The 25,460-nt window shown below is 46.5% G+C and overlaps 1 protein-coding gene across 3 annotated transcripts in view; it reads left to right on the top strand.

Moving 5' to 3' along the window:
• FBXO47 (F-box protein 47) overlaps nucleotides 1–25,460 on the top strand; it is a 250,634-nt gene that overhangs the window by 146,776 nt on the left and 78,398 nt on the right. For all 3 annotated transcript variants that reach the window (XM_030221122.1, XM_030221121.1, XM_030221124.1), the window contains exon 7: nucleotides 6,055–6,231. In XM_030221122.1, the coding sequence (XP_030076982.1) occupies nucleotides 6,055–6,231 (177 nt within the window). The remainder of the gene's footprint in view (nucleotides 1–6,054; nucleotides 6,232–25,460) is intronic.

The raw sequence follows: 25,460 nt of genomic DNA, 5'->3' as shown, positions 1-25,460 counted from the left end.
ACTTGCGCCTTTTGTTTTGTGGATTTTTTTGTTTTGTAGATTGCAGTGGTATATTATATACAAATAGGAACAAGTATATACTCCAGTATGGCAACTGCGATCAATAATAGAGGAAAAGACTTCAGACTCCCGGTCACAGCTGTTTACATTTAATATTGAATATAAACAGCTGTGACCGGGAGTCTGAAGTCTTTTCCTCTATTATTGATCGCAGTTGCCATACTGGAGTATATACTTGTTCCTATTTGTATATTGTAGCAGTGCATCGTAAGAACAAGTACCAAAGAGATTGTAGTGGTATATTATAAAAATTCACTTGCCTTTTTTTATTACTAGTATTTCACAGAGAGGTATTGAATAATGAGGGAAGGGCTTCCTTCATGCGGAAGGTCTGTCGAGTCAGTCTAAATGTACCAACATTGTCCAGTTCAGCACACTATTAGCCGCCAAGTTCATACAAAGTTAATTATGTTCAATGGAAAATAAATCTGTTGGCTCAAGCTGCTTGTTATGTGAATATTCCATCACTGTTTCATTACTGCTATCAAGTATTTTATATTAAGGGCACTTGCTTTAAACTTAGTTTTAATTTGTTTATCCAGTCCTTACATGCACATGGTTTTGCTTTTTAAACCTAAAGGTGAAGCCTAAGATTGGTTAAGTAATGAGGTATAAACTATGCCATTTCTGATTTTACTTGTTTTGGACTGCTTTGGAATTTTGGAAGATGGAAATGAGAAAATAAAAATTAGTTTTGGATGTACTCTCTAGAAGTTATGGATGTAAGCCCTACCTCTGACCCTGCCCCCTTTAGCCTCCCCAAACTGCTGGGCAACCAACCGCCTATGTCTATTCTGTCTTATGGTATAGCTCTTGAAAGGGTGAAGTTATGACAAGGTGGATATTCCAGTTGAGTTGTAGCTTCTCTTTGCATTCCAGAAAGAATTCAGCTTCTCAAGCCTATATCAGATTCTGTTGAGTTTTTGATGAATGGTGCTGGGTTCAAAAGGTAATGTAGGATGAAAATAAGTAATTAGGGCAATAATTATTCCCTGATAATACTTATTACAAGGTTCCCGCTCAGTATAGGGGATATTATAAAGGAACCTTGTGCTGGCACCCTGCCAGAGTTTTGTTCTTCGCCAAAGAACCAAAGCCACGTCACAGATGATAATTGTTATTATTTATTACAGGTAGAAAAATAGAAACATTCTGCAATAGCTTATATGCAATATAATATCTCTTACTGATATGCACACTAACAAAATATATTGTCTAACTACACTCTGATTATCCTGAGACTACGTACAATAATGATTAGAACAGTACAAATGATATCCTAATGATCCTTATGAAACTTATCACATCTTATGCAAAATACACATTAGCAGCTGTCCCTGACCAAGAGCTGACATAAACCAGTCGTACTTAGATAAAACCACTGCCTAACCCCAGACTTGGAAATATATCACTGTGATCTTACCACGCTGTTCTGATGACGGCTTCAGATAAGACCAGAGCAGAATCTCCCCAGACGCTATCTTAGCTGTCTGTGTCTTATGTAGTGCAGATCTTTCTCAGCAAACAAGCAGGTTCCCGTCTTTCCTTTGGTTATCAGAGCCAATATCTCTGCCACAGGTATTTGCACCAGTTATGCAGGTCACAAGGTTGGTATCATACAGTCTCTAGCTCACCCCAAGCCTTGCTGGATTTCTCAGATCCTTCCCAGGTACTCCTCCTCTGAGGGTCTCCGACTAACTTCTTCTCCCCCTCTCCCTGCGTTCTTCCAGACCGCTCTCTCGGGTGATAGCCTGGACCAATTCTCTCTCATAGTCCAGTGCATGGGTAAGAAGAGTTCTTTGTTTTGTGACCTTGGAGATGGTAACTTCTGATGCCATGAGTATGACTCCCTTCCCAGCGTCTCAGAGATAGAAGGGGGATGGTTGGAACACAGCATGTCCTTGGCTTCAGCAAGCCTGTCAGTGATTTTCCACAAGCTGAAGCTGGATCTTGCTGACACAGAGAGTTGCAGCAGCCATCTTATTATACCAAGATGTCATAGGCTTGTATAGGCCAAGACCAGCTCAGGCTAGATCACGGGGAAATACCCCTACAGTAGTGCCACTGAAATGATCTGTCTTGGAGATATTGGAGTTTTTGCAAAATGGATTGCCTCCCTGAGGATACAAATAACAGTCATAGCATGTTACAGGGAGTTGGTTCAGGATCGATCCTTGACATCTAATCTTGATATGCTGTGATTTCTCAGGGGAGTGAAGCTATTGAGACCTCTTCTGCAGCCAGTGATAACACAATGGGATCTGATTCTAATCTTTCCAGCCTTGGTTCAGGTGTCCTTTGAGCCTCTCAGAAGAGCATCTATGAAAGATGTCATGCTAGCCATTTGTTTGACTAAGACAATTTTGGAATTGCAAGCGCTATTTTGTCGCAATCCCTTCCTGGTTATGTCACAAGAGAAGACAGTGGTTCAGCCAGTCCTTTCCTTCTTTCCGAAGGTACATAAGAATAGCCATGCTGAATCAGACCAATGGTCCATCTAACCCAGTATCCTGCTTCCAGCAGTGGCCAATCTAGGTCACAAGTACCTGACAGAAACCCAATTAGTAGCAACATTCCATGCTACCAATCCCAGGGCAAGCAGTTGCATCCCTCATGTCCATCTCAGTAATGACTATGGACCTTTCTCCAGGAACTTGTCCAAACTTCTTTTAAACCCAGATATTCTAATTGGTGTTACCCACATCCTCCAGCATAAATCAATCAGTTGTGCTTCCAGTATTTAGGGAGATGGAAGGTGGAGAGGACACAAGACTCCTACATAAGTTGGATGTGTGGCAGTTGCTATGCTGTTATCTGAAGAGAACCAAGGAGTTTAGACTCTCGGTCTGACTGTTTGTGTTATTCAGAGGAGGTTGGAAATGAGAATCTGCTTCTAAAGCAACAGTGGCCTTTTGCATTAAGGAGTGTCAGTGTATGTTGTTTGAGGTCACCCAGCACCTGCAGTTTTAAGAACTCACTCTACAAGGGATCAGGCTTCATCATGAGGAGAACATGGTCTTATTCCTCTGCAGGAGATTTGCAGAGCAGCCACTTGGTTATTGTTGCATTCCTTTGTATGGCACTAGACTGGATATGTATCTCATCAAGTTGAAGCCTTTGGTATTAGCATATTGGCAGGAAGCTTGTCTGCTTCCCACTCTCAGTAAATACTGCTTTGGTACTTCCCACCCATCTGGACTGGTCTGAAAGGACGATGAGGAAGGAGAAATTAGATCTTACCTGCTAAATTTCCTTTCCTTGGGTCCCTCCAGATCAGTCCAGAACCTACCTGGGATTAAATTGGAGAGGTTGAAGAAAGATGTTCTTAAGTAGGGACTAGAGGGTTGGACTTGCTAGTCTCCATTTGCTCCAGTCTGCACTATACTTTATGTACTGTGTCTCTTTTATTGTTGACTGCACATAGGAATGTTAGTTGTCTGGGTTCTGAGGGAGCATTGACATACTGGGACAGACCAAAGATCCATCAAAACCACTATCCTGTTTCCAACAGTAGCCAATCCAATTCAGAAGTACCTGGCAAGATCCCAAAAGAGAAACAGATTTTATGCTGCTTATCCCAGGTATAAGCAGTGGATTTTCCCAAGTCCATCTTAATAATGGCTTACAAGCTATTCTTTTAGGAACTTGTGAAAACCTCTTTTAAATCCTACTATTTTAACCACTTTTACCACATTCTCTGGCAATGAATTCCAGAGTTCAATTACACGAGTGAAAAAGTATTTTCTCCGATTTGTTTTACATTTACTACTTAGCTTCATTGCGTGCCCACTTGTCCTTGTATTTTTGGAAAGCGTAGACAAGTGATTTACGTTTACCCATTCTACTCCACTCAGTATTTTATAGACGTCTATCAGATCGCCCCTTGGCCATCTATTCTCCAAGCTGAAGAATTAACTCTCCATTGCTTTGTTATGAAAATTCTGGCAGATTGTATTGGGTAATGTTGTTATGTTGTTATTTGCTGACAAGAGAGTGTATACCCACATATCTGGACTGGTCTGGAGGGACTCAAGGAAATAAAATTGGCAGATAAGATCTAATTTTTCCTTTGTACTTATAAAGAGCAGTGTGGTAGCTGAGTCAGTCCACTTGAAAGGTTAATAAATTAAAAAAAACCTGGAATATAAGGAGGGGCATAATCGAAAGGGTTGCCCAATTTTCCTGAGGACGTCCTTGCAGGACGTCCTGGAGAAGGGGCGGGGAAACCTGTATTATTGAAACAAGATGGGCGTCCATCTTTCGTTTCGATAATACGATTGGGGACACCCAAATCGCGAAATTTAGGTCGACCTTAAAGGTGGTCGTCCCCGATTTTCGCCAATAATGGAAACCAAGGACGCCCATCTCAGAAACAATCAAATCCAAGCCATTTGGTCATGGGAGGAGCCAGCATTTGTAGTGCACTGGTCCCCATGACATGCCAGGACACCAAGTGAACACCCTAGGGGGCACTGCAGTGGACTTCAGAAATTGCTCCCAGGTGCATAGCTCCCTTACCTTGTGTGCTGAGTCCCCCAACCCCCCCCCCCCAAAACACACTTCCCACAACTGTACACCACTACCATAGCCCTAAGGGGTGAAGGGGGGGCACCTACATGTGGGTACAGTGGGTTTTTGGTGGGTTTTGAAGGGCTCACATTTACCACTACTAGTGTAACAGGTAGTGGGGGGATGGGCCTGGGTCTGCCTGCACTGCACCCACTAAAACTGCTCCAGGGACCTGCTTACTGCTGTCATGGAGCTGGGTATGACAGAGGCTGGCAAAAAATATTTAAAGGGTTTTTTTAGGGTGGGAGGGGGTTGGTGACCACTGGGGGAGTAAGGGGAGGTCATCCCCGATTTCCTCCGGTGGTCATCTGGTCAGTTCGGGCACCTTTGTGAGGCTTGGTCATAACAAAAAATGGACCAAGTAAAGTCGCCCAAGTGCTCGTCAGGGACGCCCGTCTTTTTTCCATTATCTGTCGAGGACGCCCATGTGTTAGGCACGCCCCAGTCCCACCTTTGCTACACTTCCAACATGCCCCCGTGAACTTTGGTCGTCCCCGAGAAGGAAAACAGTTGAGGACGCCCAAAATCGGCTTTCGATTATGCCGATTTGGGCGACCCTGAGAGAAGGACGCCCATCTCCCAATTTGTGTCGAAAGATGGGCGCCCTTCTGTTTCGAAAATAAGCCTGAAGGTGATAGCTTTTTATTGGACTAACTTAATATATTGTTGACTTGCTTTTAGAAGCTAAAGCCTCCTTCCTCGTGTTAAGACAGTATCTATTGTGTATTGAATCATCAAAAATGTATTAAGTTAGCCCAATAAAAAGATATCACCATATTTTCCATGTTTTGTTTTTATTTGTATTTATTCACTTATAAAGAGCAAGCATGTATACCCTAGGGGTATTTTCCTTATCATTCATGCTAGATCTGTCCAGACAATTGGGTTATGTCCCCTGCCAACTGAAGACAGAGCAAAAAGCTTGGAGCTACCTTCCAGCTTTTCAGTAGTGTTCTGTTCTCCAGCAGATGGTACAGACATATGGACTGGTGCAGCAAGATTACAATGCCAGAGCAGGATCCCATTCAGACTGCCAGGGCAACAAGACTCTGTTTTATATACACAGAATGTTATTTAAAAAAAAACTTGAAACGTTTGTATTTATATCTGAATATGTGTGTAGAAAAGTATAAACACACAGGTGGAATTAGTATCAGCACATCAAGACTTCTCAGGCTAGATTTAAATCAAGCCTGAAAATTTATTATTTTACAGTTGCTTTTGGCAACTGATACAGACTGGATAATAGAAGTCAAGCATTGGACTTCTCATGTTTTCTTATTGCTTTTCTTGACCTCTGTTTTTTACTTTCTATTTTCTATTAACTGTTTTTGATTGTAAACTGCTGTGATGCTATATGTGCAGCTGTATAACAAGTCCTGTAATAAAACACTGAATTTGTAATGCAAATATTCTTCCTCCCAGGGTCATCACGAAAACTGGAACTGAGGGTTCGTCTTTTCTGTCGTAGTGTCCTGTTAGACCACTGGGCAAACCGAAGTGACTCTGCATTTTGGCTAACTCGGCTCCTGAAACCATGGCCTATAGTAAATCAGGCCCGACTGCTTTACATTATCTTTGGCCCTGTCTCCTCTCTGGATGGTATGAAGACACTGTTAGAAATGCTTTTTCAAACATAGGTAGCCCATAAGTGTAGTTTGTTTTCTTTGGGAGGTGGAGGGGCAAGGGTAATTGTGAAGAAACTGCATGTTTTTTAAGCCTGTAAAATGTATTAGATATTTTCCTGCATTGATAATGTTCTGAAGTGTATTTCTCCTATTTGGCCAGCAGATGGTGCATGTTTATGCTTAAAGCTGTCACAGAGGACTGGCTTCTCTTTTTTTTAGTTGGCACACAGATAATAGGAAGTGCCTGTAGTGATGTAACCAGTTTTTATTTGAAACTTGACTGTTCTGGGCTCTGATTGGTCTGGAGTTTGAAATTACCCAGCAAATGCTGGCTGTTGCTTCAGTTTCAACCAGGGAGAAGAGAGAGAGAAAGAGCTCTTTGCTGAAGCCCTATAAAAAACAGTTATACTTGATAACTGGTGAACAGCTATACATGTCCTGATCTCCCCAGGTACTTTCTAGGAAGTATGCAAATGTTTAGTTAGTTTACTAATTGATCCATTTTTTTTTCAGTTACTTGTTACTGTTTGCTATTTGCACATTTTTTTGTCCACTGTTCCAAGTTCTAAGAATAAACACAATTGTTTGCTCACCCTGCTTGTCTGGACTAATATAGAATCCTGATGGTTTGTGTGTTGGGTCTGTGAGTACTTTCTGGGAACTGTGGGACCACTGGAAGTGTGGCTTCAGTAACCTAGAAATCACTGGGGATAATTGGATAGTGGGAGACTCGCCCAGAGGTGGTTGTGACCCAGTCAGTGGGAGGGGGTGCTAATGTACAGCAAAGAAGCAGGTACAGACGGACCTGAGCTGTGCTAGGAATAGACCCTGTAAGTGGCTGTGGGGTAATCCCAGGCAGGTGGCTAGGCATTTTGTGACAGTAATGAAGTCATATTGATAGTGGAAAGAGGGAGACCAATTTTTATTAGTGCCTACAGTGTTTCAAGAGTGACCCCCACGTGCTCACCCCAAACTATGCTTCCATATCATCATGCTGATCAATCCATAGACTGGTGGGTTGTGTCCATCTACCAGCAGGTGGAGATAGAGAGCAATCCTTTTGCCTCCCTATATGTGGTCATGTGCTGCCGGAAACTCCTCAGTATGTTCTCTATCTCAGCAGGTGGTGGTCACACACAGCAGCAGCTCTGGCTAGGTCTCCAAGCCTAATTTTTAGGTTTTGTTGAGTACCTGGGGTTGAGGGCTCTTCTTGAGCAAGTGCAAACCTGGTGGTGCCAGGTCCCTCCTTTTCTCCCCCCTCCCGCTGGCTCCGTTAAAAAAAAAAAAAATTTTTGGACGTCCTTAAGGGCGTTTATTTCAACGTTTATTTCAACGTTTATTGCAGCTACTCACTGGGACACCAGTTCGTTACAGCTCGGAGCGAGAAGCAGGTAATTTTTACCTTTTTGTAGCGGGCAGGGGGTTCCCCGATCGGTCTCCACGTGGCCTATGGCGTCGGAGGGCGAGGGCGCAAAGAATTGCTCCCTGGACCGCGTGTGCGTTTCTAGCGGGGATGCGGGGGTCTTAAACTGATTCGCCCTTGTTGGGTGTCAGTTTGGAGGCCGGTCAGTGTCCCGGTTCTTCCTCCGGTGCGGCGGTTTTTCCCGCCATAAATGCCCATCCCCCGCTGCTCACCTCCGCCATCTTGGCCGGCCACTCTGCTCGGACGGCTTCTTCTTGGGCCGCCCTTGAGGTGGGAGACGTTAATACTATGGCCGCCCTTGATTTGGGCGACGGCAAAAAAGTGGCCAAAGTTAAGCGCCGTTCTTCCCGCGTGGCTCCTTCGCGGACTGTCGCGCCGGACGCCATTTTGGATGCGCAGCATGTTTCTCCCCCGCTCTTGCGAGCGCCGGTTGAGGGTGCGTCTAGGGCTGTGGCCCAGGCTGGTGAAGTGCACAGTCTGGGGGGTTTCTCCCCCGAGTTCATTCTGCTGCTGCATCAGGCCTTCCTTATGCAAAACGCTGCCCCTGCTCCCTTGTCCGATAAAGGGGTTGAGGCCCCCGGAAGTAAACGCCCTCGGGTGGATTTCCAGGCCTTAGAGGACTCTGTCCCCTCTGATGTAGATGAGGGCAGCGTATCTGGGTTCTCCCAACGGTCCTTTGGGGATTCCTTGGAGGAGACGGATTCCCGCTCGGATGGAGCGGATGACCCCTCTGCAGCGCGGATCTTTCGCTCAGAGGACTTGCCCAACCTGTTAGAGTGCAGGCCATGGGCATTTTGAAGATTTCCTCTCCGGGGGACGTGTCTCCCTCAGCCCCTATTGGCTCCGCCATTATGCTGGGGACGAAGCACCCGCCTAGAACCTTCCACGTGCATGATGCCATGCACACCTTGATTTCGGCTCAATGGGATGTCCCGGAAGCGAGCCTCAAAGTGGCTAGGGCTATGTCCCGCCTCTATCCTCTGCCTGAAAGTGAACGGGAGGCCTTTCTTTGGCCTACAGTGGATTCTTTAATCACTGTGGTGACTAAGAAAACGGCGTTGCCGGTGGAAGGTGGCACGGCCCTAAAGGACGCCCAAGACAGAAGATTGGAGGCGGCCTTAAGGTCGTCCTTTGAGGCGGCTGCTTTAAGTTTGCAGGCCTCAGTTTGCGGGTCCTATGTGGCCAGAGCGTGCCTGACGATTGTGCAGCGGGCTTCCCCCTCGGATCCTTCCTTGAGGGCTGATTGGCCGGCCCTGGAATCGGGCTTGGCTTATTTGGCTAAAGGTATGGCTCAGACAGTCTCTGCGCGGTGGTGGCTTTGGCTGAAGCATTGGTCTGCTGACCACGCCTCTAAGTCCCGCCTGGCTAAGTTGCCTTTTAAAGGCAAGCTGCTCTTTGGGGTCGAGCTGGACAAAATTGTGACCGATCTCGGCACGTCTAAGGGCAAGAGGTTACCAGAGGTCAGGGCTCGGGCCAGTGCTCGCCCCGGTAACTCCAGAGGACGGTTTCAGGAAGCCTGTCGGTACCGCCCGGGCAAGTCGGGTTCCTCTGCCCCCTCTTCCTTCAAGAGGAACTTCTCCCCCAAGCAGCATTCCTTTCGCAGAGACCGCCGTCCCGGAGGTGCGCCCTCCGGTCCTCCCCCAGGGTCTCGTACCCAATGACGGGGCCCTGGTCCATGGCCCAGTGCAGATTGGAGGACGCCTGTCCTCGTTTCTGGGTGAGTGGACCAGGGTAACTTCAGACGCTTGGGTGCTGGAAGTCATCAGAGACGGCTACAAGCTAGAGTTCTGCCGACCCTTAAGAGACAGGTTTGTACTCTCTCCCTGCAAGTCTCCGGTCAAAGCTGTGGCAGTGCAGCAGACTTTGGACAATCGGATCCGCCTGGGTGCGGTCGTTCCGGTGCCAGAAAATCAGCTTGGCAAGGGACGTTACTCCATTTACTTTGTGGTACCAAAGAAAGGAGGTTCTGTACGGCCTATCCTCGACCTCAAAGGGGTCAATCGGGCCTTGAAAGTTCGGCACTTTCGCATGGAGACTCTCCGCTCTGTTATAGTGGCAGTGAAGGCAGGGGAGTTCCTGGCGTCCTTGGACATCAAGGAAGCGTACTTGCATATTCCCATCTGGCCTCCTCATCAACGCTTTCTGCGTTTTGCAGTCCTGGGCCGACACTTCCAGTTCAGAGCCCTCCCGTTCGGGTTGGCTACTGCTCCGCGGACCTTCTCCAAAGTAATGGTGGTCATCGCGGCCTTCCTGCGAAAGAAAGGAGTACAAGTCCATCCTTATCTGGACGACTGATTGATCCGAGCCCCCTCTTATGCAGAGTGCGGCAAAGCCGTGGACCGGGTGATTGCTCTTTTGAGCTCCCTGGGGTGGATCATCAACTGGGAGAAAAGCCAGCTGCGCCCGACTTAGTCCCTGGAGTATCTGGGAGTTCGTTTCGACACCCAAGTGGGCAGAGTGTTCCTGCCAGACAATCAGATTGTCAAGCTTCAGGCTCAGGTGGACCAGTTCCTAGTAGCCTCTCCTCTTCGGACTTGGGACTATGTGCAGCTGTTGGGCTCTATGACGGCCACGATGGAAGTAGTGCCCTGGGTCAGGGCTCATATGAGACCACTACAACACTCTCTGCTGCAGCGCTGGACTCCAGTGTCGGAGGATTATGCTGTGCGCCTTCCCTTGGACCCAGCAGTGCGCAAGGCGCTGAGCTGGTGGCTGAAGACAGACAAGTTGTCTGCAGGAATGCCTCTTGTGACCCCGGAGTGGATTGTCGTCACAATGGACGCCTCTTTGACGGGCTGGGGAGCCCACTGCTTGGGAAGGACAGCACAGGGGCTCTGGTCTCCTGCAGAGGCAAAGTGGTCTATCAACCTCCTGGAACTCAGAGCCATTCGGTTGGCGCTTTTGGAGTTCCTCCCGGTACTGGCGTTGAAGCCAGTACGGGTCCTGTCGGACAATGCCACGGCTGTGGCCTATGTCAACCGCCAGGGAGGTACCAAGAGCGCCCCTCTAGCCAAGGAGGCCATGAATCTATGCCAGTGGGCGGAAGCGAACCTGGAACAGCTGTCAGCGGCCCACATTGCCGGAGTCATGAATGTCAAGGCGGACTTTCTCAGTCGCCATACCTTGGATCCCGGAGAGTGGCAGTTATCGGCTCAGGCGTTCTTGGACATCACGAAGCGCTGGGGCCAGCCGAGCCTAGATCTGATGGCGTCATCGGCCAATTGCCAAGTGCCGCGCTTTTTCAGCAGAGGACGGGACTCTCGATCTCTGGGAGTAGATGCTCTTCTCCAGCAGTGGCCGACACAGGAGCTTCTCTATGTGTTCCCGCCCTGGCCCATGTTGGGCAGGGTACTAGACCGGGTGGCAAAGCATCCGGGCCGGATAATCCTAGTGGGTCCGGACTGGCCCAGACGTCCCTGGTATGCGGACTTGATTAGGCTCTCAGTGGACGACCCTCTGCGGCTGCCAGTGGAGCAGGGCCTGTTGCATCAGGGTCCCGTGGTGATGGAGGATCCCTCCCCCTTTGATCTTACAGCCTGGCTATTGAGCGGCAGCGTCTGAGGAAGAAGGGCTTCTCAGACAAGGTCATCGCCACTATGCTGAGAGCGAGGAAGCGCTCTACTTCTACTGCTTCCAGGGTTTGGCGTACCTTTGCAGCGTGGTGTGAAGCAGGCTCACTTTCTCCCTTCACTGCTCCAATTTCTTCAGTGTTGGCGTTCCTGCAAGAAGGTCTGGAGAAAGGCCTGTCGCTCAGTTCCCTTAAAGTCCAGGTAGCAGCTCGGGCTTGCTTCAGGGGCCGCCTGAAGGGTGCTTCCCTGGCTTCGCAGCCAGATGTGGTGCGTTTTCTCAAGGGAGTTAATCACCTGCGCCCTCCTCTGCACTCAGTGGTGCCTACGTGGAATCTCAATCTGGTGCTAAGAGCCTTGCAGAAGCCGCCTTTTGAACCCTTGTCGAGGGCATCTCTGAAAGACCTGACGTTTAAAGCAGTCTTTTTGGTGGCTATCACTTCAGCCAGAAGAGTTTCCGAGCTCCAGGCACTATCATGTCGAGAGCCTTTCCTGCAGTTCACTGAGGCAGGAGTGTCTATTCGCACAGTGCCTTCCTTCCTGCCCAAGATTGTTTCTCGCTTCCATGTGAATCAGCAGCTCTGTCTCCCATCCTTTCGTAGGGAGGACTACCCAGAGGAGTACTCTGCTCTCAAATATCTAGATGTGAGACGAGTCATCATCAGATACTTGGAAGTGACCAATGATTTCCGGAAGTCGGATCATCTGTTTGTCCTGTTTGCAGGTCCTCGTAAGGGTCTGCAGGCTGCTAAGCCTACAGTGGCAAGATGGGTCAAGGAAGCCATTGCAGCGGCTTATGTGGCCGCGGGGAAGGTGCCGCCTATCCAGCTGAAGGCTCACTCCACTAGAGCTCAGGCGGCCTCGATGGCAGAGGCCGGGTCCGTCTCCTTGGAAGAGATTTGCAAGGCGGCAACTTGGGCATCGGCCCATACCTTCTCCAGGCATTACCGCTTGACTGTGGCTGCTCGGGCGGAGGCCCGGTTTGGAGCTTCAGTGTTGCGGTCAGGGATTTCAATGTCCCGCCCTGGGTGAGTACTGCTTCGGTACATCCCACCAGTCTATGGATTGATCAGCATGATGATATGGAAGGTAAAATTATGTATCATACCTGATAATTTTCTTTCCATTAATCATAGCTGATTAATCCATAGCCCCTCCCAGATATCTGTACTGTTTATATTCTGGTTGCATTTCAGGTTCAAGTTTAGTCTTCAGTTCCTGTTCAGGAGGACTTCGTGTTCAAGTTTTTTCAATTGGATTCTTCAAGAGTTGAGATGAGTTTGTGTTACAGTGAGCTGCTGCATTCCTCTCCCCTCCGTTTTACGGGGCTGGATTGAGACCTAAATTCTGCCGGCGCTCCCTCCCGCTTCATGCGGCTGTAGGGCAGCTTTGTACCCCTCCCGCTTCGGCGGTGTTAGGGTCAGTCAGCTCCTGTTGCGGTTGCAGGATAAGCCAGGGTGGTGTCCCTCCCCCGCTCCGCGGGGATGAGCTGGACGGATTCCCCTCCCTCACTTGTGTGGGGATGAGCTGGGTTAATTCCCGTCCCCCGTTTCGGCGGTAGTGAGCTGGGCAGAGTGTCCCTTTGTGGGTGTAATTCTCTAAGTGCTGAGTCCTGCGGATGGAGCTTTGATATCGACATACTGAGGAGTTTCCGGCAGCACATGACCACATATAGGGAGGCAAAAGGATTGCTGTCTATCTCCACCTGCTGGTAGATGGACACAACCCACCAGTCTATGGATTGATCAGCTATGATTAATGGAAAGAAAATTATCAGGTATGATACATAATTTTACCTTAAGAGTGTCTGTCTCTAGTGTTAATAGAAATATTTATTGAGTTTTGAGCTAATTATGAAAAAAAGCAATTTCTGTGACATTGGGCATTTGCTGCTACTCATATGGGCAGCTGCAAAGTGAAATTGGATCAGTGGAGAGTTCACTATTAACATCTGGGAGCACACTCCACTATTAGAAGGGAAGAATAATATAAAATTCTTGCTTTACTCTGTGGAAAATATTTTGGTTTTGCTCCTGTTATAGCACTTTTATTATACATTAAACTAACAACAGTTAATAAATACCATGATACTTTTGCTGTAGCAGGTTTTGTCTACTATGTGTGGTACCCTTGGTGCTTATTTGTCATATTAAATCCCATTTTTCAGTATATTATAATAGCATAAATTCCTCTTTAAGAATGACCCAATAAAATATTCCTATGAACAGAATATCCCAGTAACAAAAGTTATTTCTATAAGAAGCAACCAAGGACCATGGAAAAGTGTTCTTGTAATCAAAATATTCTATGAACAGTAATTATTTCCATAGGAATTATTATAAGACTAAAGCCATAGGGGTCAATATTCATCCACCTTTGTTAAGCGTTTTGCTGGCCGCCACCAGCATTATGCCCTTGAAATTCAATGTTGGGCCATCTCCAGGCTCCAGCATTGAATTTCTGGGTTTGCAAGCTATACCATAGCTAGTTAAGAGCAATATTCTAGGGTCCCTTTTACAAAGCAGCGGTACCTGTTCCGTTGCTTTGCCGCACATCATTTCAACACTACTGCTGGCCTACCACGGGAGCCGGCAATAGTGTTGCCCCTACTGTGCACCATTTCCGTCATGGATTTTTTTTTGCGCCAGGGGCTTATCTGGTGGTAATCAGGCAGCACTATGCGCTGCCAGGTTAGCGTGGGAGCCCCTGCCGCCTCCTGAATAGGTGGTGGTAAGGGTTCCGCCTAAAAATGGCCACATAGCAAGTGTGCACTTACCACACAGCTGTTTCCTTTTTTTTTTAACCTTTCACCTGCTGCGCTAAAAGGAAGGTTGGTGTGCAGCAAATCCACGCATCTATGCTACCGCAGCGTCCCTTTTACCGCAGGTTGGTAAAAGGGGCCCTTAACTGCCTATAGGGTAGTGCATAAAGATAGGACTGAATATTGGCACTTAACTGGCCAAATGCTGACTCCACCTTCGGAGCACACCCCAAAATAGCTGGTTTTGCGTTAGGCACTAACCAATCATTTTCAGTAGCACTAACTGGTTAAGAGCTACTGAAAATTACTGGCTAGCCCCAAACAAGTGATTTAACTGGCCAGGAGCAGTTTCAAGCCAGCTAAATTGCTTTGAATATCAACCTCATAGTTTTCCTTGAAATATTATATTATCCCAAGTATAATACTTTCTTTTCTAGGATACTTCTCATTGCATGTGTTGGAAATGGTATTGCGTTCTCAAAATTTATTGTAATATCATTTACCTCTCAGTGGTGCAGTATGGTTCTTTCTCAAAGTCAGATTTGATTGGGAAGTTGGAGGCTGGTTTTGTTTTCATCAATGAAACTTTGCTTTCAGATGTCAACCATCTGCATAAATCAGAGTTACACTCACTTGATTACAAAATTATCCACAGTCCAAGATTAGGTGTGAAAGGGGGTGGTTTAGCTATCTATATAAATAAATCCCACCTTGAACGTTCTGAAGCTCCCTCCAACTGTGGCAGTGAAGTCCTGAACTGCTGTAGTCCTCCTGGCTATTCGGACTACTCACCACCGCCCTCAGCCACGCCCCATCTGCGACCTACGCCACGCCCCAACTGGACATAAAAAGCACCATGAACGTTCTGAACCACACTTTGAGGCTTCAAAAGTTCGTATGTTCGAAGCTCTGTAACCACTTTTAACCACAGTCCATCTGTGCGCCGCCATGATCTGAATCTGCCCCGCCCTGACCTATCAGAGTACATCTCTGCCCTGCCCTGACCTATCAGAGAAGGGAGGAGCGTCACAGCTGCACCGCTCTGACCTATCAAAGGGAACTGAAACAGGAAAAGGGAGGAGCATCACACCAATGAGGGACCTATCAGGGAAGTCAAATAGAAGAAGGGAGGAGCGTCAGAGGCGAAGGGCTCACTCGGGAGGAGCGTCACTCGCTTTGCTGTGCACATGTGCTGGAGGAGTTCTGCACCCGTTTCTCCTCCCTCTGTTTTCTCCAGTGGCCTTGGCAGCTGAATGTAGAACTAACGAGGGCAGGAGCTGTTGCTTCGCATCTTGCAAAGTAAGTCAGCTTCTGCTGTGCACCCTCCCCTCCTGTCCTTTCAAGCAGCGAATACGAGAGAATACGAGCTGGGACTGAACAGGCAGCACAAAACTCCTTTTTGTTTTCTTTTGTTTACACTTGCACAGCTGATAGCTGATCGCTGCCTGCCGTGCCCCTCTTCCTTTTTACAAACATTATGCCACTTTTCCTCTTTTTCCCTCTTTTCTTTCTCTACAAACATGACAAGGGGGTTGGAACAGGAGGTCCTGCACAGCTCTCTCCACTGTTGCCACAGGCTAAGCAACAGTTCAGGCACAAGGAGGGGAGGATGAGGGCCAGAACAGGTACACAGACCACAGATGGAGGCGGAGGAGGGGGTCCTGACAGCACAGGTGAAGGGGGGAGGGGCGACCCACAGTCCTGAGAGAAGGGCTGTAGGGAGACCTGAAAGGAGGGGGGGAGACTGACCAGACAAGGAGATGAGGGGTCCTGCGACAACACAGTGGCAGACGCAGACGGAGGGGGGTCCTTCCAGCCAACATAGGGAGGGGGGGGATGTATCTCCGTCACACTCTCTCTCTCTCTCACACACTGACTGTCTCTCTCACTCTCTAACACTGTCTACAACACACGCTATGTCTCACACTCGATCACATTCACTCTCTATGTGTCACACAGTCACTGTCAAACACTCTATCACTCTCATACACTCTCGCTCTCGCTCACATACCCACTCAAACACACTGTCAATCTCACACACACACTCTCTAACAGACACACTTGCAGCCACACACATTCAATCTGTCTCTCTCACAAAGTCACTCTCACACACACACTCTCTCAAACATACACACTCCGAGGAAAACCTTGCTAGCGCCCGTTTCATTTGTGTCGGAAACGGGCCTTATTTACTAGTAATATATAAAGGGTTTATTTTTCATCTGAAGTTATTAAGCACAATTGTCAACTATCTGGTGACTCTCCTTATTGGACACCTTGGTATAATACTGCTATGTAGACCCCCAGGTTCTTGGGTAAATGTTCAGTTAGAAATGTAATTTCAGATCTAGCTGCCCACTATTCTCGTGCTATTATAATAGGCAACCTAAATCTCTACTTGGAAGATGATTTAGAACCAAATATTAATAGTTTTAAGTTTTTCATAAGTTCTTTACAAATTTCCTGTCTGAATGTGGGCCCAACTCATGAAAAGGAACACTCTTTAGATCTGATTGCTTATATTTCAAACAATATTTTTAATCCTTTAGTAACTTCCTGTCATTGGAAAGCTGTCCCATGGTTTGACCATTTCCACTGACCAAGACAGTCACATCACATCAGGCTCCTAAAATGTCATGCCCGGTCAGACCCACATCTGCGGTGGAAAAGAGCTTGGACTTGGGCATTGAATGCCTGACCGGACACAGAACGGAGCAACCAGCTGACTGGTCACCGGGACCCAACAGAAGAGTGGAGACCAATTCCCCACCATCGGGCCCAGGAGCTCTCAGGAGGCTGCGCAGGTCAGTGACGCTGAACCACATGTGAAGAAGGGAAAGGCGACCCCCAAGAATCACACAGATGAAACGCTGAAATAATGGGAAGATCGATACCAGCCGTGCAGCTCCGGGGAGAGCAATCAGTTGAACCCGGCATGCAGATCGGAACCCCTTGAGCAGAAGGCCCACGAGTCGCTGACTCCCGGAACTGGACTGGGAGGGAGAAAGGAGAGCCACTTCAGCCAATCGGCGAGGCCTTGTTCCTGGTCCCTTGCAATGATCGGGATGCCAGGAGGTCTAAAAGCAACTGTAATAATCCCTGAAGAGGGGGCCATTCTGCACCAGGTGGGAACTGACCCATGCACCACGATCTGCCCTCCAGTTTATTTATTTATTTAGATTTTGCTCACACCTTTTTCAGTAGTAGTTCAAGGTGAGTTACATTCAGGTACACTGGATATTTCTCTGTCCCAGAAGGGCTCACAATCTAAGTTTGTACCTGGGGCAATGGAGAGTTAAGTGACTTGCCCAAGATCACAAGGAGCAGCAGTGGGATTTGAACCGGCCACCTCTGGATTGTAAGACCGGTGCTCTAACCACTAGGCCACTCCTCAACTCCTTGAGAGTTGAGACCCGAACCGCTCCTGCAGGGTGGACGTGGGTCGGGATCACAGTGGTGTACAACCGATCCGCTTGACAAGGCTGCTAGGTGCCCGACAGGGAAAGGAGACAGCATGGTAAGCCAGCATGGACACCGGCAACCCCAGGAACAGAGATGACAGGCACGGGCTCCACACGAGACGGAGACGACCCCAGGGAAGCAGCCTAGGTCTCTGGGGAACACCTGCCTACTAGTGGGTTTCTCCCTTGTCCCCACCTAGGTGCAACCTAGAGTATCAGTAGGCTAACCTGACAACAATATACAGCTACTTGTTCCTGACTGGCCACTGCCTGGAATCATATGAGGCACACCTTGATATCAATGCACAGCTACCGATTCAACCCAACATGCTTAGGCACCCACTGGATTCCTAATCCAATATAATAGAAGCACATGCCTAGAGTCCAGTATATCCATATAAACAGGGTCAGTTTACTTTGTCTTAGTACAGGGAAAATTCTCCTTACATAGATGATGTTTTATTTCTCTATGTAATTATGTCCATGAGAATAGGTTCTCCGTACTGAGAGTGTATACCCACTGATCTGCTGTACTAACGAATCCTCCTTACAAAGATGATGTTTTTTTCTGTAGTTATGTAGTTCTGTCCATGAGAACAGGTTTCACATAATGAGAGTGCATACCCAATGGCTTGCTGATAAAAAAAATGATGCTATCCTCACTCAGAATAATGGACAGTGAAAACCACTTCAGCTGCTTATGAGTTAACAGGGCTTTAAGTGTAACCGTAGAGAAAATTACCAGGCATTGAAAGGTAATGTGCTAGCAAACTCCAAGGAAAAACATGTATATCATGAAAATTCTAATAGGACTATTTACCCTTACATTAATAAGACCAACAACCACCCTGACCCCGGAAATAACCAACAAGATTCCAATACTATGCAACATTCGTCACCCAACATTAAGGACCGACCCCCCTCACAGGAAGAACCCATACAAATGGATGCAGCACCCTAAAAAATGACAATCGCCAAACGACACCCAAACTCACCAAAGAAACCAAGAAACTCAGAAACCCGAACAATAGTCAAATAAAGAAAATTGCTACAATCACACTACCAGAGGATGACTACCAACCAGTACCAGCGGGTTACATCAAGCCAGATCACTAGTGAACAAAACAGAAACCATGAAAGACTGGATAATCGATGAAAACCTCGGCCTGGCCTTCATAAATGAAACATGGATCCATGACAAGGAAGACCCTATCATTCTTGACCTGTGCCCTCCAGGTTACAAAATCCTACACTGGATCAGACAAGAGAAAATAGGTGGGGGAATCACACTGCTCTACAGATCCTTTCTGAAGGGAGAAACAATAGCAGAATCCATTACACCACAACTGGAAATAGCTTCAATTAGAATCGAGGATCAATCTCGACCCACACATGTATGCTGCATTCTGTTCTACAGACCCCCAGGAACCTGGAATACAACCCAAAACAACTTCATGAATTTCATTTCAAATGCATGTATAACAAACCCCAACATCATATTAGTAGGGGATATCAACCTCCTCCTGGAAGACCAAAAAACCCAGAAAACTCCAAGGAATGTGACCAATTCCTCAAATTTTGGGACTTCCATAACCACCAATGAATACTACCCACATCAAAGGACATACCATAGACCTACTAGCATATAGATTCTCACAGGAGAACAACTACAAAATATAGAACCCGAGGTGGACACAAACCCCCTGGTCTTACCTCTTCAAACTAAACCTAGCCCTTTATTGGAAAGAACATAAAACCCCACCTCCTCAAACACAGACAATGTACATAACTCTAAGAAAGATCAATGCAACCAAATTCTGGACCACCATATATAAAGATCAGTGGCCACCAACAACAAACACAGAAGAATTCCTAGATGATGGGATAAAAGAATCACCAACACACTGGACGAAATAGCCCCAATGAGAACAAAAACCGGACAAAGACAAAACACAACCCCATGGTACGACGAACTGTGAAACGGGTAAAAACCCTTTGCAGAAGACTTGAATGAGCATGGATGAAAAACAAAAATGAAACAAACAAAATCACGTAGAGGGAAGCATGAAACAAATACAAGATCAAAATAAGACAGGCTAAAAAACAATACTACAAGAAACAAATAGGCTCAGACTATAGGGACACAAAACAATTGTACAAACTTATAAACAGTCCAATAAACACCAAACCTTTGATAACGACGAACGATAACCTCCCATCAGAAAATGATCTTGCCAGATTCTTTGAAGAGAAAATACTGAACCTAATAAATAACACAAAATGACACAAACCTCAAACCCCTCATAGACGAACTTGATCAACTCCAGAAGAAGCTCCAGCAGGCATGACATGGACCACCTTCACACAACCCACCTATGAAATAGTAGCACAAACACTAAGAAAATTGTCCACCCACTGCATGCTAGACACATGCCCCAATCACGTAACAAAACTCGTGCCTAACCAATTCATAGATCATCTCACCTCTCCCCTGACCTACATGGTCCAAGAAGACCGCTTCCCTCAGAAAAAAGGCAACATTCTGTTTATACCAATCCCAAAAGACCCCAAAAAAACATCGACACCTCAAACTACAGGCCTGTAGCATCCATACCCCTGACAACCAAAATTATGGAAGGAATAGTTGCCACTAGCTAACCACCTACATCAACAAATTCTCCGTACTACATGAATCTCAATCAGGCTTTAGATCCAACCATAGCACCAAAACAGTGCTAATCAAACTATTAGCAAATTTCAAAAAAGAAATATCACATGGAAGAAACATTCTCCTACTACAATTCAACATGTCAAGGGCATTTGACATGGTTGACCACCAAATCCTCAAAAGAATCCTTGACAAAATTGGAATAGGTGGGAAGGTGCTCAAATGGATACCAGGATTCCTAACCACAAGAACCTTCCAAGTAAAGATGAATACCGCCCTCTCCCAGACATGTAAAGCAATATGTGGAGTCTCACAGGACTCGCTGCTCTCACCAATATTATTGAACCTAATGATGTCCCCCCTTGCCCAAATACTATCTAAACAAGGATTAAATCCACTTATATACGCTGATGACATATCAATCTTTATCCCTTTTTAAGAAAAACCGGCACAGAATCAGAACCAGGATTACAGAAGGTATAAACTTAATGGAATCCTGAGCATCAATGTTCAACTCAAACTGAACAAAGACAAAACACAATGCCTGATAATCACTTCACCCCACAACACTGCCCAATTCCCAAACATCTCCATCATGGACACATCCCTCCCTATATCTGACAATCTAAAAATCCTAGGAGCCACCATAGACTGCAACTTGACCCTCAACGCACAAATATCAGTCACTGCAAAGAAAATGTTCCACACCATGTGGAAACTGAAGTGCATTAAAAACTACTTCCCAAGGGATGTATTCTGCACATTAGTATAATCCTTGGTACTCACCCATGCTGACTACTGCAACGGAATCTATGCCGGATGCAAGGAACAATCACTAAAAAAAACTGCAAGGAGCACAAAACACAGCAGCAAGCCTAAAATTCAGTAAAAAAAAAAATGCTTTGAAAGTGCACGACCAGTACTCCAAAAATTACATTGGCTCGCAGTGGAAGCATGGATATCCTTCAAGATATGCTCACTTGCCTACAGAGTAATCTTCCACGTTGCACCAGAATACATTACAAACCTAATAAAACTACCTATACGCAATGCAATCAAAGGTGCTAGAACCTATCTCACCCTGCACTTTCCCAAATATCAGTAGAAATAAAACATGGAAAAGAAAATAAGATGATACCTTTTTTTATTGGACATAACTTAATACATTTCTTGATACCAAAGGCCCTCAAATGCATGAACAACTACTTGGCTTTCAGAAAATACATGAAAGCCCACTTCTTCAAACAATCCTTCCCTGCTGACCCCTTGTAAACAAACCGACACATGGTGGTACCAGACCTCGAACAAGAACTGAACTAGACAAGCGACAGCACATAACAACTATGTAACATACATAACCAAAGAAACTTGTAAGCCACATTGAACCGATTCCCTATTAGAAAATGTAGGGTACGAATGCAGATGTAGATAAATAAAATGTCTGAATTTTTCTGATCGATATTCAAAATGATTTAACTAGCCAGAAACAACCACTGACTGGTTAAATCACTTCTTCGGGGCTATTCACTAATTTTCAGCAGCACCTAACCAGTTAAAGCCTCTGAAAATTAGCAGTTAGTGCCTAAGTGAAAGCCTGCTATTATGGGGGCGTTCCAGGAGTGGGGTTAGCACTTGGCTAGTTAAGTGCCGATATTTCAGGGTAACCGCATAAAATACATTCATATCTTTATGCGGCAACCCATGCCCAAATAAGTTCAGATTATTGACTTAATAGGCAATGTGTTAGCCGATGCGGCATAAACTCGGATATTCAATGCCAAAGCCTAGACATGGCCCAGCATTGAATATCCGAGAACAGTGGCAGTCAGCAAAACGCTCACTGCTGCCAGCTGAATATTGACCCCTATATATCTAAAATAGTAATCCATCAAAATAAGATTTTCACCAGCTCATAAGGGAAAATAGATGAACAAAGCTTTTGGTCACAGGTTAGTTCTGCTTATATCCAGACACTCAAGATCCTGAAGTTTTATTAGAGCAGTGGAATATTTCTACTACTCTTGCTCTCGATAAAGTTGCTCCATTAATGAACAAGAAATTTTCAATTCAAATCAATTCTTGTATACCACTAATATCCCCTTTCCAGGGTTCAGTGCGGCTTACATTCTAGGTGAGACAAAAGCAAATAGTGTTAGGAAAGGATAATGGATAATACTAGGAGGTAGAAACCATGATGGATTGTTATGAAGCAGTCTTTGGGAAGAGAAAGGATTTTAGCCTCTTCCTGAAGGTGAGGTAGCTGTTTTCTGTTCTGATGGGAATAGGTAGAGAGTTCCATATTTTGACTTGCAAGAACAGGGAATAGAGAGCTGAAAATCTTCTAATTTTTAATTGTCTTTTGGAACGGTGATGCTAGCATCAGTTGTTTCAGTCTGTTAGACTGGACCAGGTGAACCCTTACTGAGTTGTGTAGGACAAGAAGCAAGCAACCATACAGGGGAGACACCGTCATGCAGTTGGAGAGAATCAATTTCTAACCTCTCAACGTCCAAGCTGAGTGATAACGGTTGGAATACACTGCACAGGTCTGTGCAGGCTAGCTCCAGAAGTAGAGGAAAGCATATCTGTCTCGGACAGTAGGGAATGATGGGGATCATGGTTCTTTGGTCCTGCTCAAGTTTCAAAAGAGTCTTCCCTATGAGAGGTATGGGAGGATACACATACAGAAGACCCGTTCCTCGAGATAAACATCTGCAGCTAACCTGCCATGTGATCTTGGTTTCCAAGTTGTATTAATATTTATTGTCCCATCATAAGGGGAACCATCTTAGTCTGGAACAGAACTGAAGGACTTTCAGGTGAATAGCAAAGAGATCCACCAAGGGGGTGCCCCAGTCACAGAAGATCACCTGGGCTATGCTTATGCTGAGAGACCACTCATGCAGTTGCATTACCCTGCTCAGTCTGCCCACCAGACTGTTTTTTTTCCTGCCAGGAAGTGGCTCTGAGCAACATGCCATGGTTGGATGCCCAACTCCACATCCCAACTGATTCTTGACACAGGAGGTATGACCCAGTTCCTCCCTGCTTGTTGATATGGTACCTTGCAATCTGATTGATGAATGAGAAAAATTCTGTGAATTAGCCAATCTCTGAAAGCCTTTAGAGCATTCTATACTGCCCGAAGTTCCAGGAGTTTTATGTGCAACCGAGTCTCCTGGGAGGACCACTGACCAAGAGCGTGAAGCCCATCTACTTGAGCTCCTCAGCCCAGGTTGAATAAATCTGTTGTCAGCATCTTATGGGAAGGAAGAATTTTGAATGGAAGCTCCTTTGTCAAATTGGTTCAATTTGGCAAGCACACAAGAGACTCCTGCAGGGAAGGAGTGATGGTGGTGTTATCCACTAGTCTCCCTCTGGCCTATGACCATTGGGAAGCTAGAGTCCACTGGGATGGCCTCAAATGGAGGCATGACATAAGTGTCACAGAGACAGTCGAGGCCACATGGTCTAGCAATCTCAACATTTGCTGAGCTGACCTGCTGGCTCTTGCAAATCTGTAGCACAATGTGGGCTAAAGTGTCCACACACTGATGTAGAAGAAAAGCCTGGGCCTGAACCATGTCTAACAGGGCTCCTATGAATTCCAATCTTTGTACGGGAAGCAAATGGGACTTTGGGTAGTTGGCAATGAACCCTAATAGCTCCAGCACCTGAACAGTTCTGGACACTAGTTCTCTTTCTTTTAACGTACTTTTTACTAGCCAGTTGTCTAGTTAGGGAAATGTGCACTCTTTATCAGTTACACCATTTACAACTAATTCAACATACCGCTGTCAAACTGTTGGTTCAATTGTTAATCTTACCCATATTAGATTACTATAACTCTTCATATTGTGGATATCAGTTAAATTGTAGAAGTTACAGCCCCTACAGAATATTGCTGCTAAGTTGATCTTTAAAAAGAAGAAATATGATAAAGCAACTCCTTTGTTGATAAAGCTTCACTGGCTTTCTGTTCAAGCCCATATTCTATTTAAAATGGCATATTTGACATTCAAATTTATTACATTTAGGGGCTCATTTTCAAAGGAGAAAAGCGTCCAAAAAGTGACATAAGTCTGCATTTGGACTTTTATCTCACAAAAACGTCCAAATCAGTATTTTCAAAGCTCTTTTTAGACATTTTTCTCTGAAGTCCATCAGAAGGACGTCTAAATCTCAAGGGGACGTGCCAGGGGCGTGTTCAAGGTGGGATTTGGGCGTTCCTAAGACTTACACGTCTTTCAGCCATAATGGATCAAAACAAACACACCCAGGACTAAAACGTAGACATTTTGAGGTAGACCTGTTTTTATAAGTACATAATTCTCCGAGGACAAGCAGGCTGCTTGTTCTCACTGATGGGTGACGTCCACGGCAGCCCCTCCAATCGGAACACTTTCTAGCAAAGTCCTTTGCTAGTCCTCGCGCGCCGATGCGCACCGCGCATGCGCGGCCGTCTTCCCGCCCGAACCGGCTCGTACCGGCCACTCTTCTTTTGTCCGCGCTCGGTACGGTTGTGTTTCGCCATTCGCGCCCCAAAGTTGACCTCGCGCGTCGTTTATCGACTGTGTCTTTCAAAAAAAAAAAAAAAAAGGTGTCGGAAGGAGACCTTTATGGTCTTCTCCCTTCCCATACTTCCAGTTTTTGCCCCGGTAAGTTTTCTTTCGTCGTCGGGGTAGGCCCTATTTAGGCCTCGGTCGAAGTTTTTCTTCCCCCTAATTTTTGCGGTGCCTTTTTCGCCATTTCGAGTTTTGATCTCTCCGGCGCAATTTTTCCGCCCATGACATCAAAGTCTTCCAGCGGCTTCAAGAAGTGCACCCAGTGCGCCCGGGTAATCTCGCTCACTGACAGGCACGCGTTGTGTCTTCAGTGTCTGGGGGCTAGGCACCGCCCGCAGGCCTGTAGTCTGTGTTCCCTTTTACAAAAGCGGACTCAGGTAGCGAGATTAGCCCAGTGGAACGTTTTGTTCTCGGGCTCTTCGTCGGCATCGGCACCGGGAGTATCGACTGCGGCGGCGCCTGGACCTTCATCTTCGTCCTGAGTGCATCGAGGCATCGGCCCTCTGCATCGGGGGCGTCATCGGAAGGCGGCGTCGGTAGTATCGAGACCTCCTCGTCTGCTGATGTCGTCGGACGGTGGTGCTTCGTCTGGAGTGCAGGTGAGGGCTGTCCATTCCCCTGCTGGTGGCGGTGAGCCTTCGGGTGGGTCTCCCCCCACCCTGAGGGCTCCTGCGGTACAGCCCCCCCGAGACCAACCTCCTTCGGCCTCGGCCCCGAGGAAGAGACGGCTGGATTCTACGTCCTCCTCGTCGGTGCCGG

Source organism: Microcaecilia unicolor, chromosome 12, assembly GCF_901765095.1.
Source record: "Microcaecilia unicolor chromosome 12, aMicUni1.1, whole genome shotgun sequence".
NCBI classification, from domain to species: Eukaryota; Metazoa; Chordata; class Amphibia; order Gymnophiona; family Siphonopidae; genus Microcaecilia; species Microcaecilia unicolor.
Note: the sequence above shows the minus strand (reverse complement) of the source record. Positions and strands in the feature narration are given on the sequence as shown.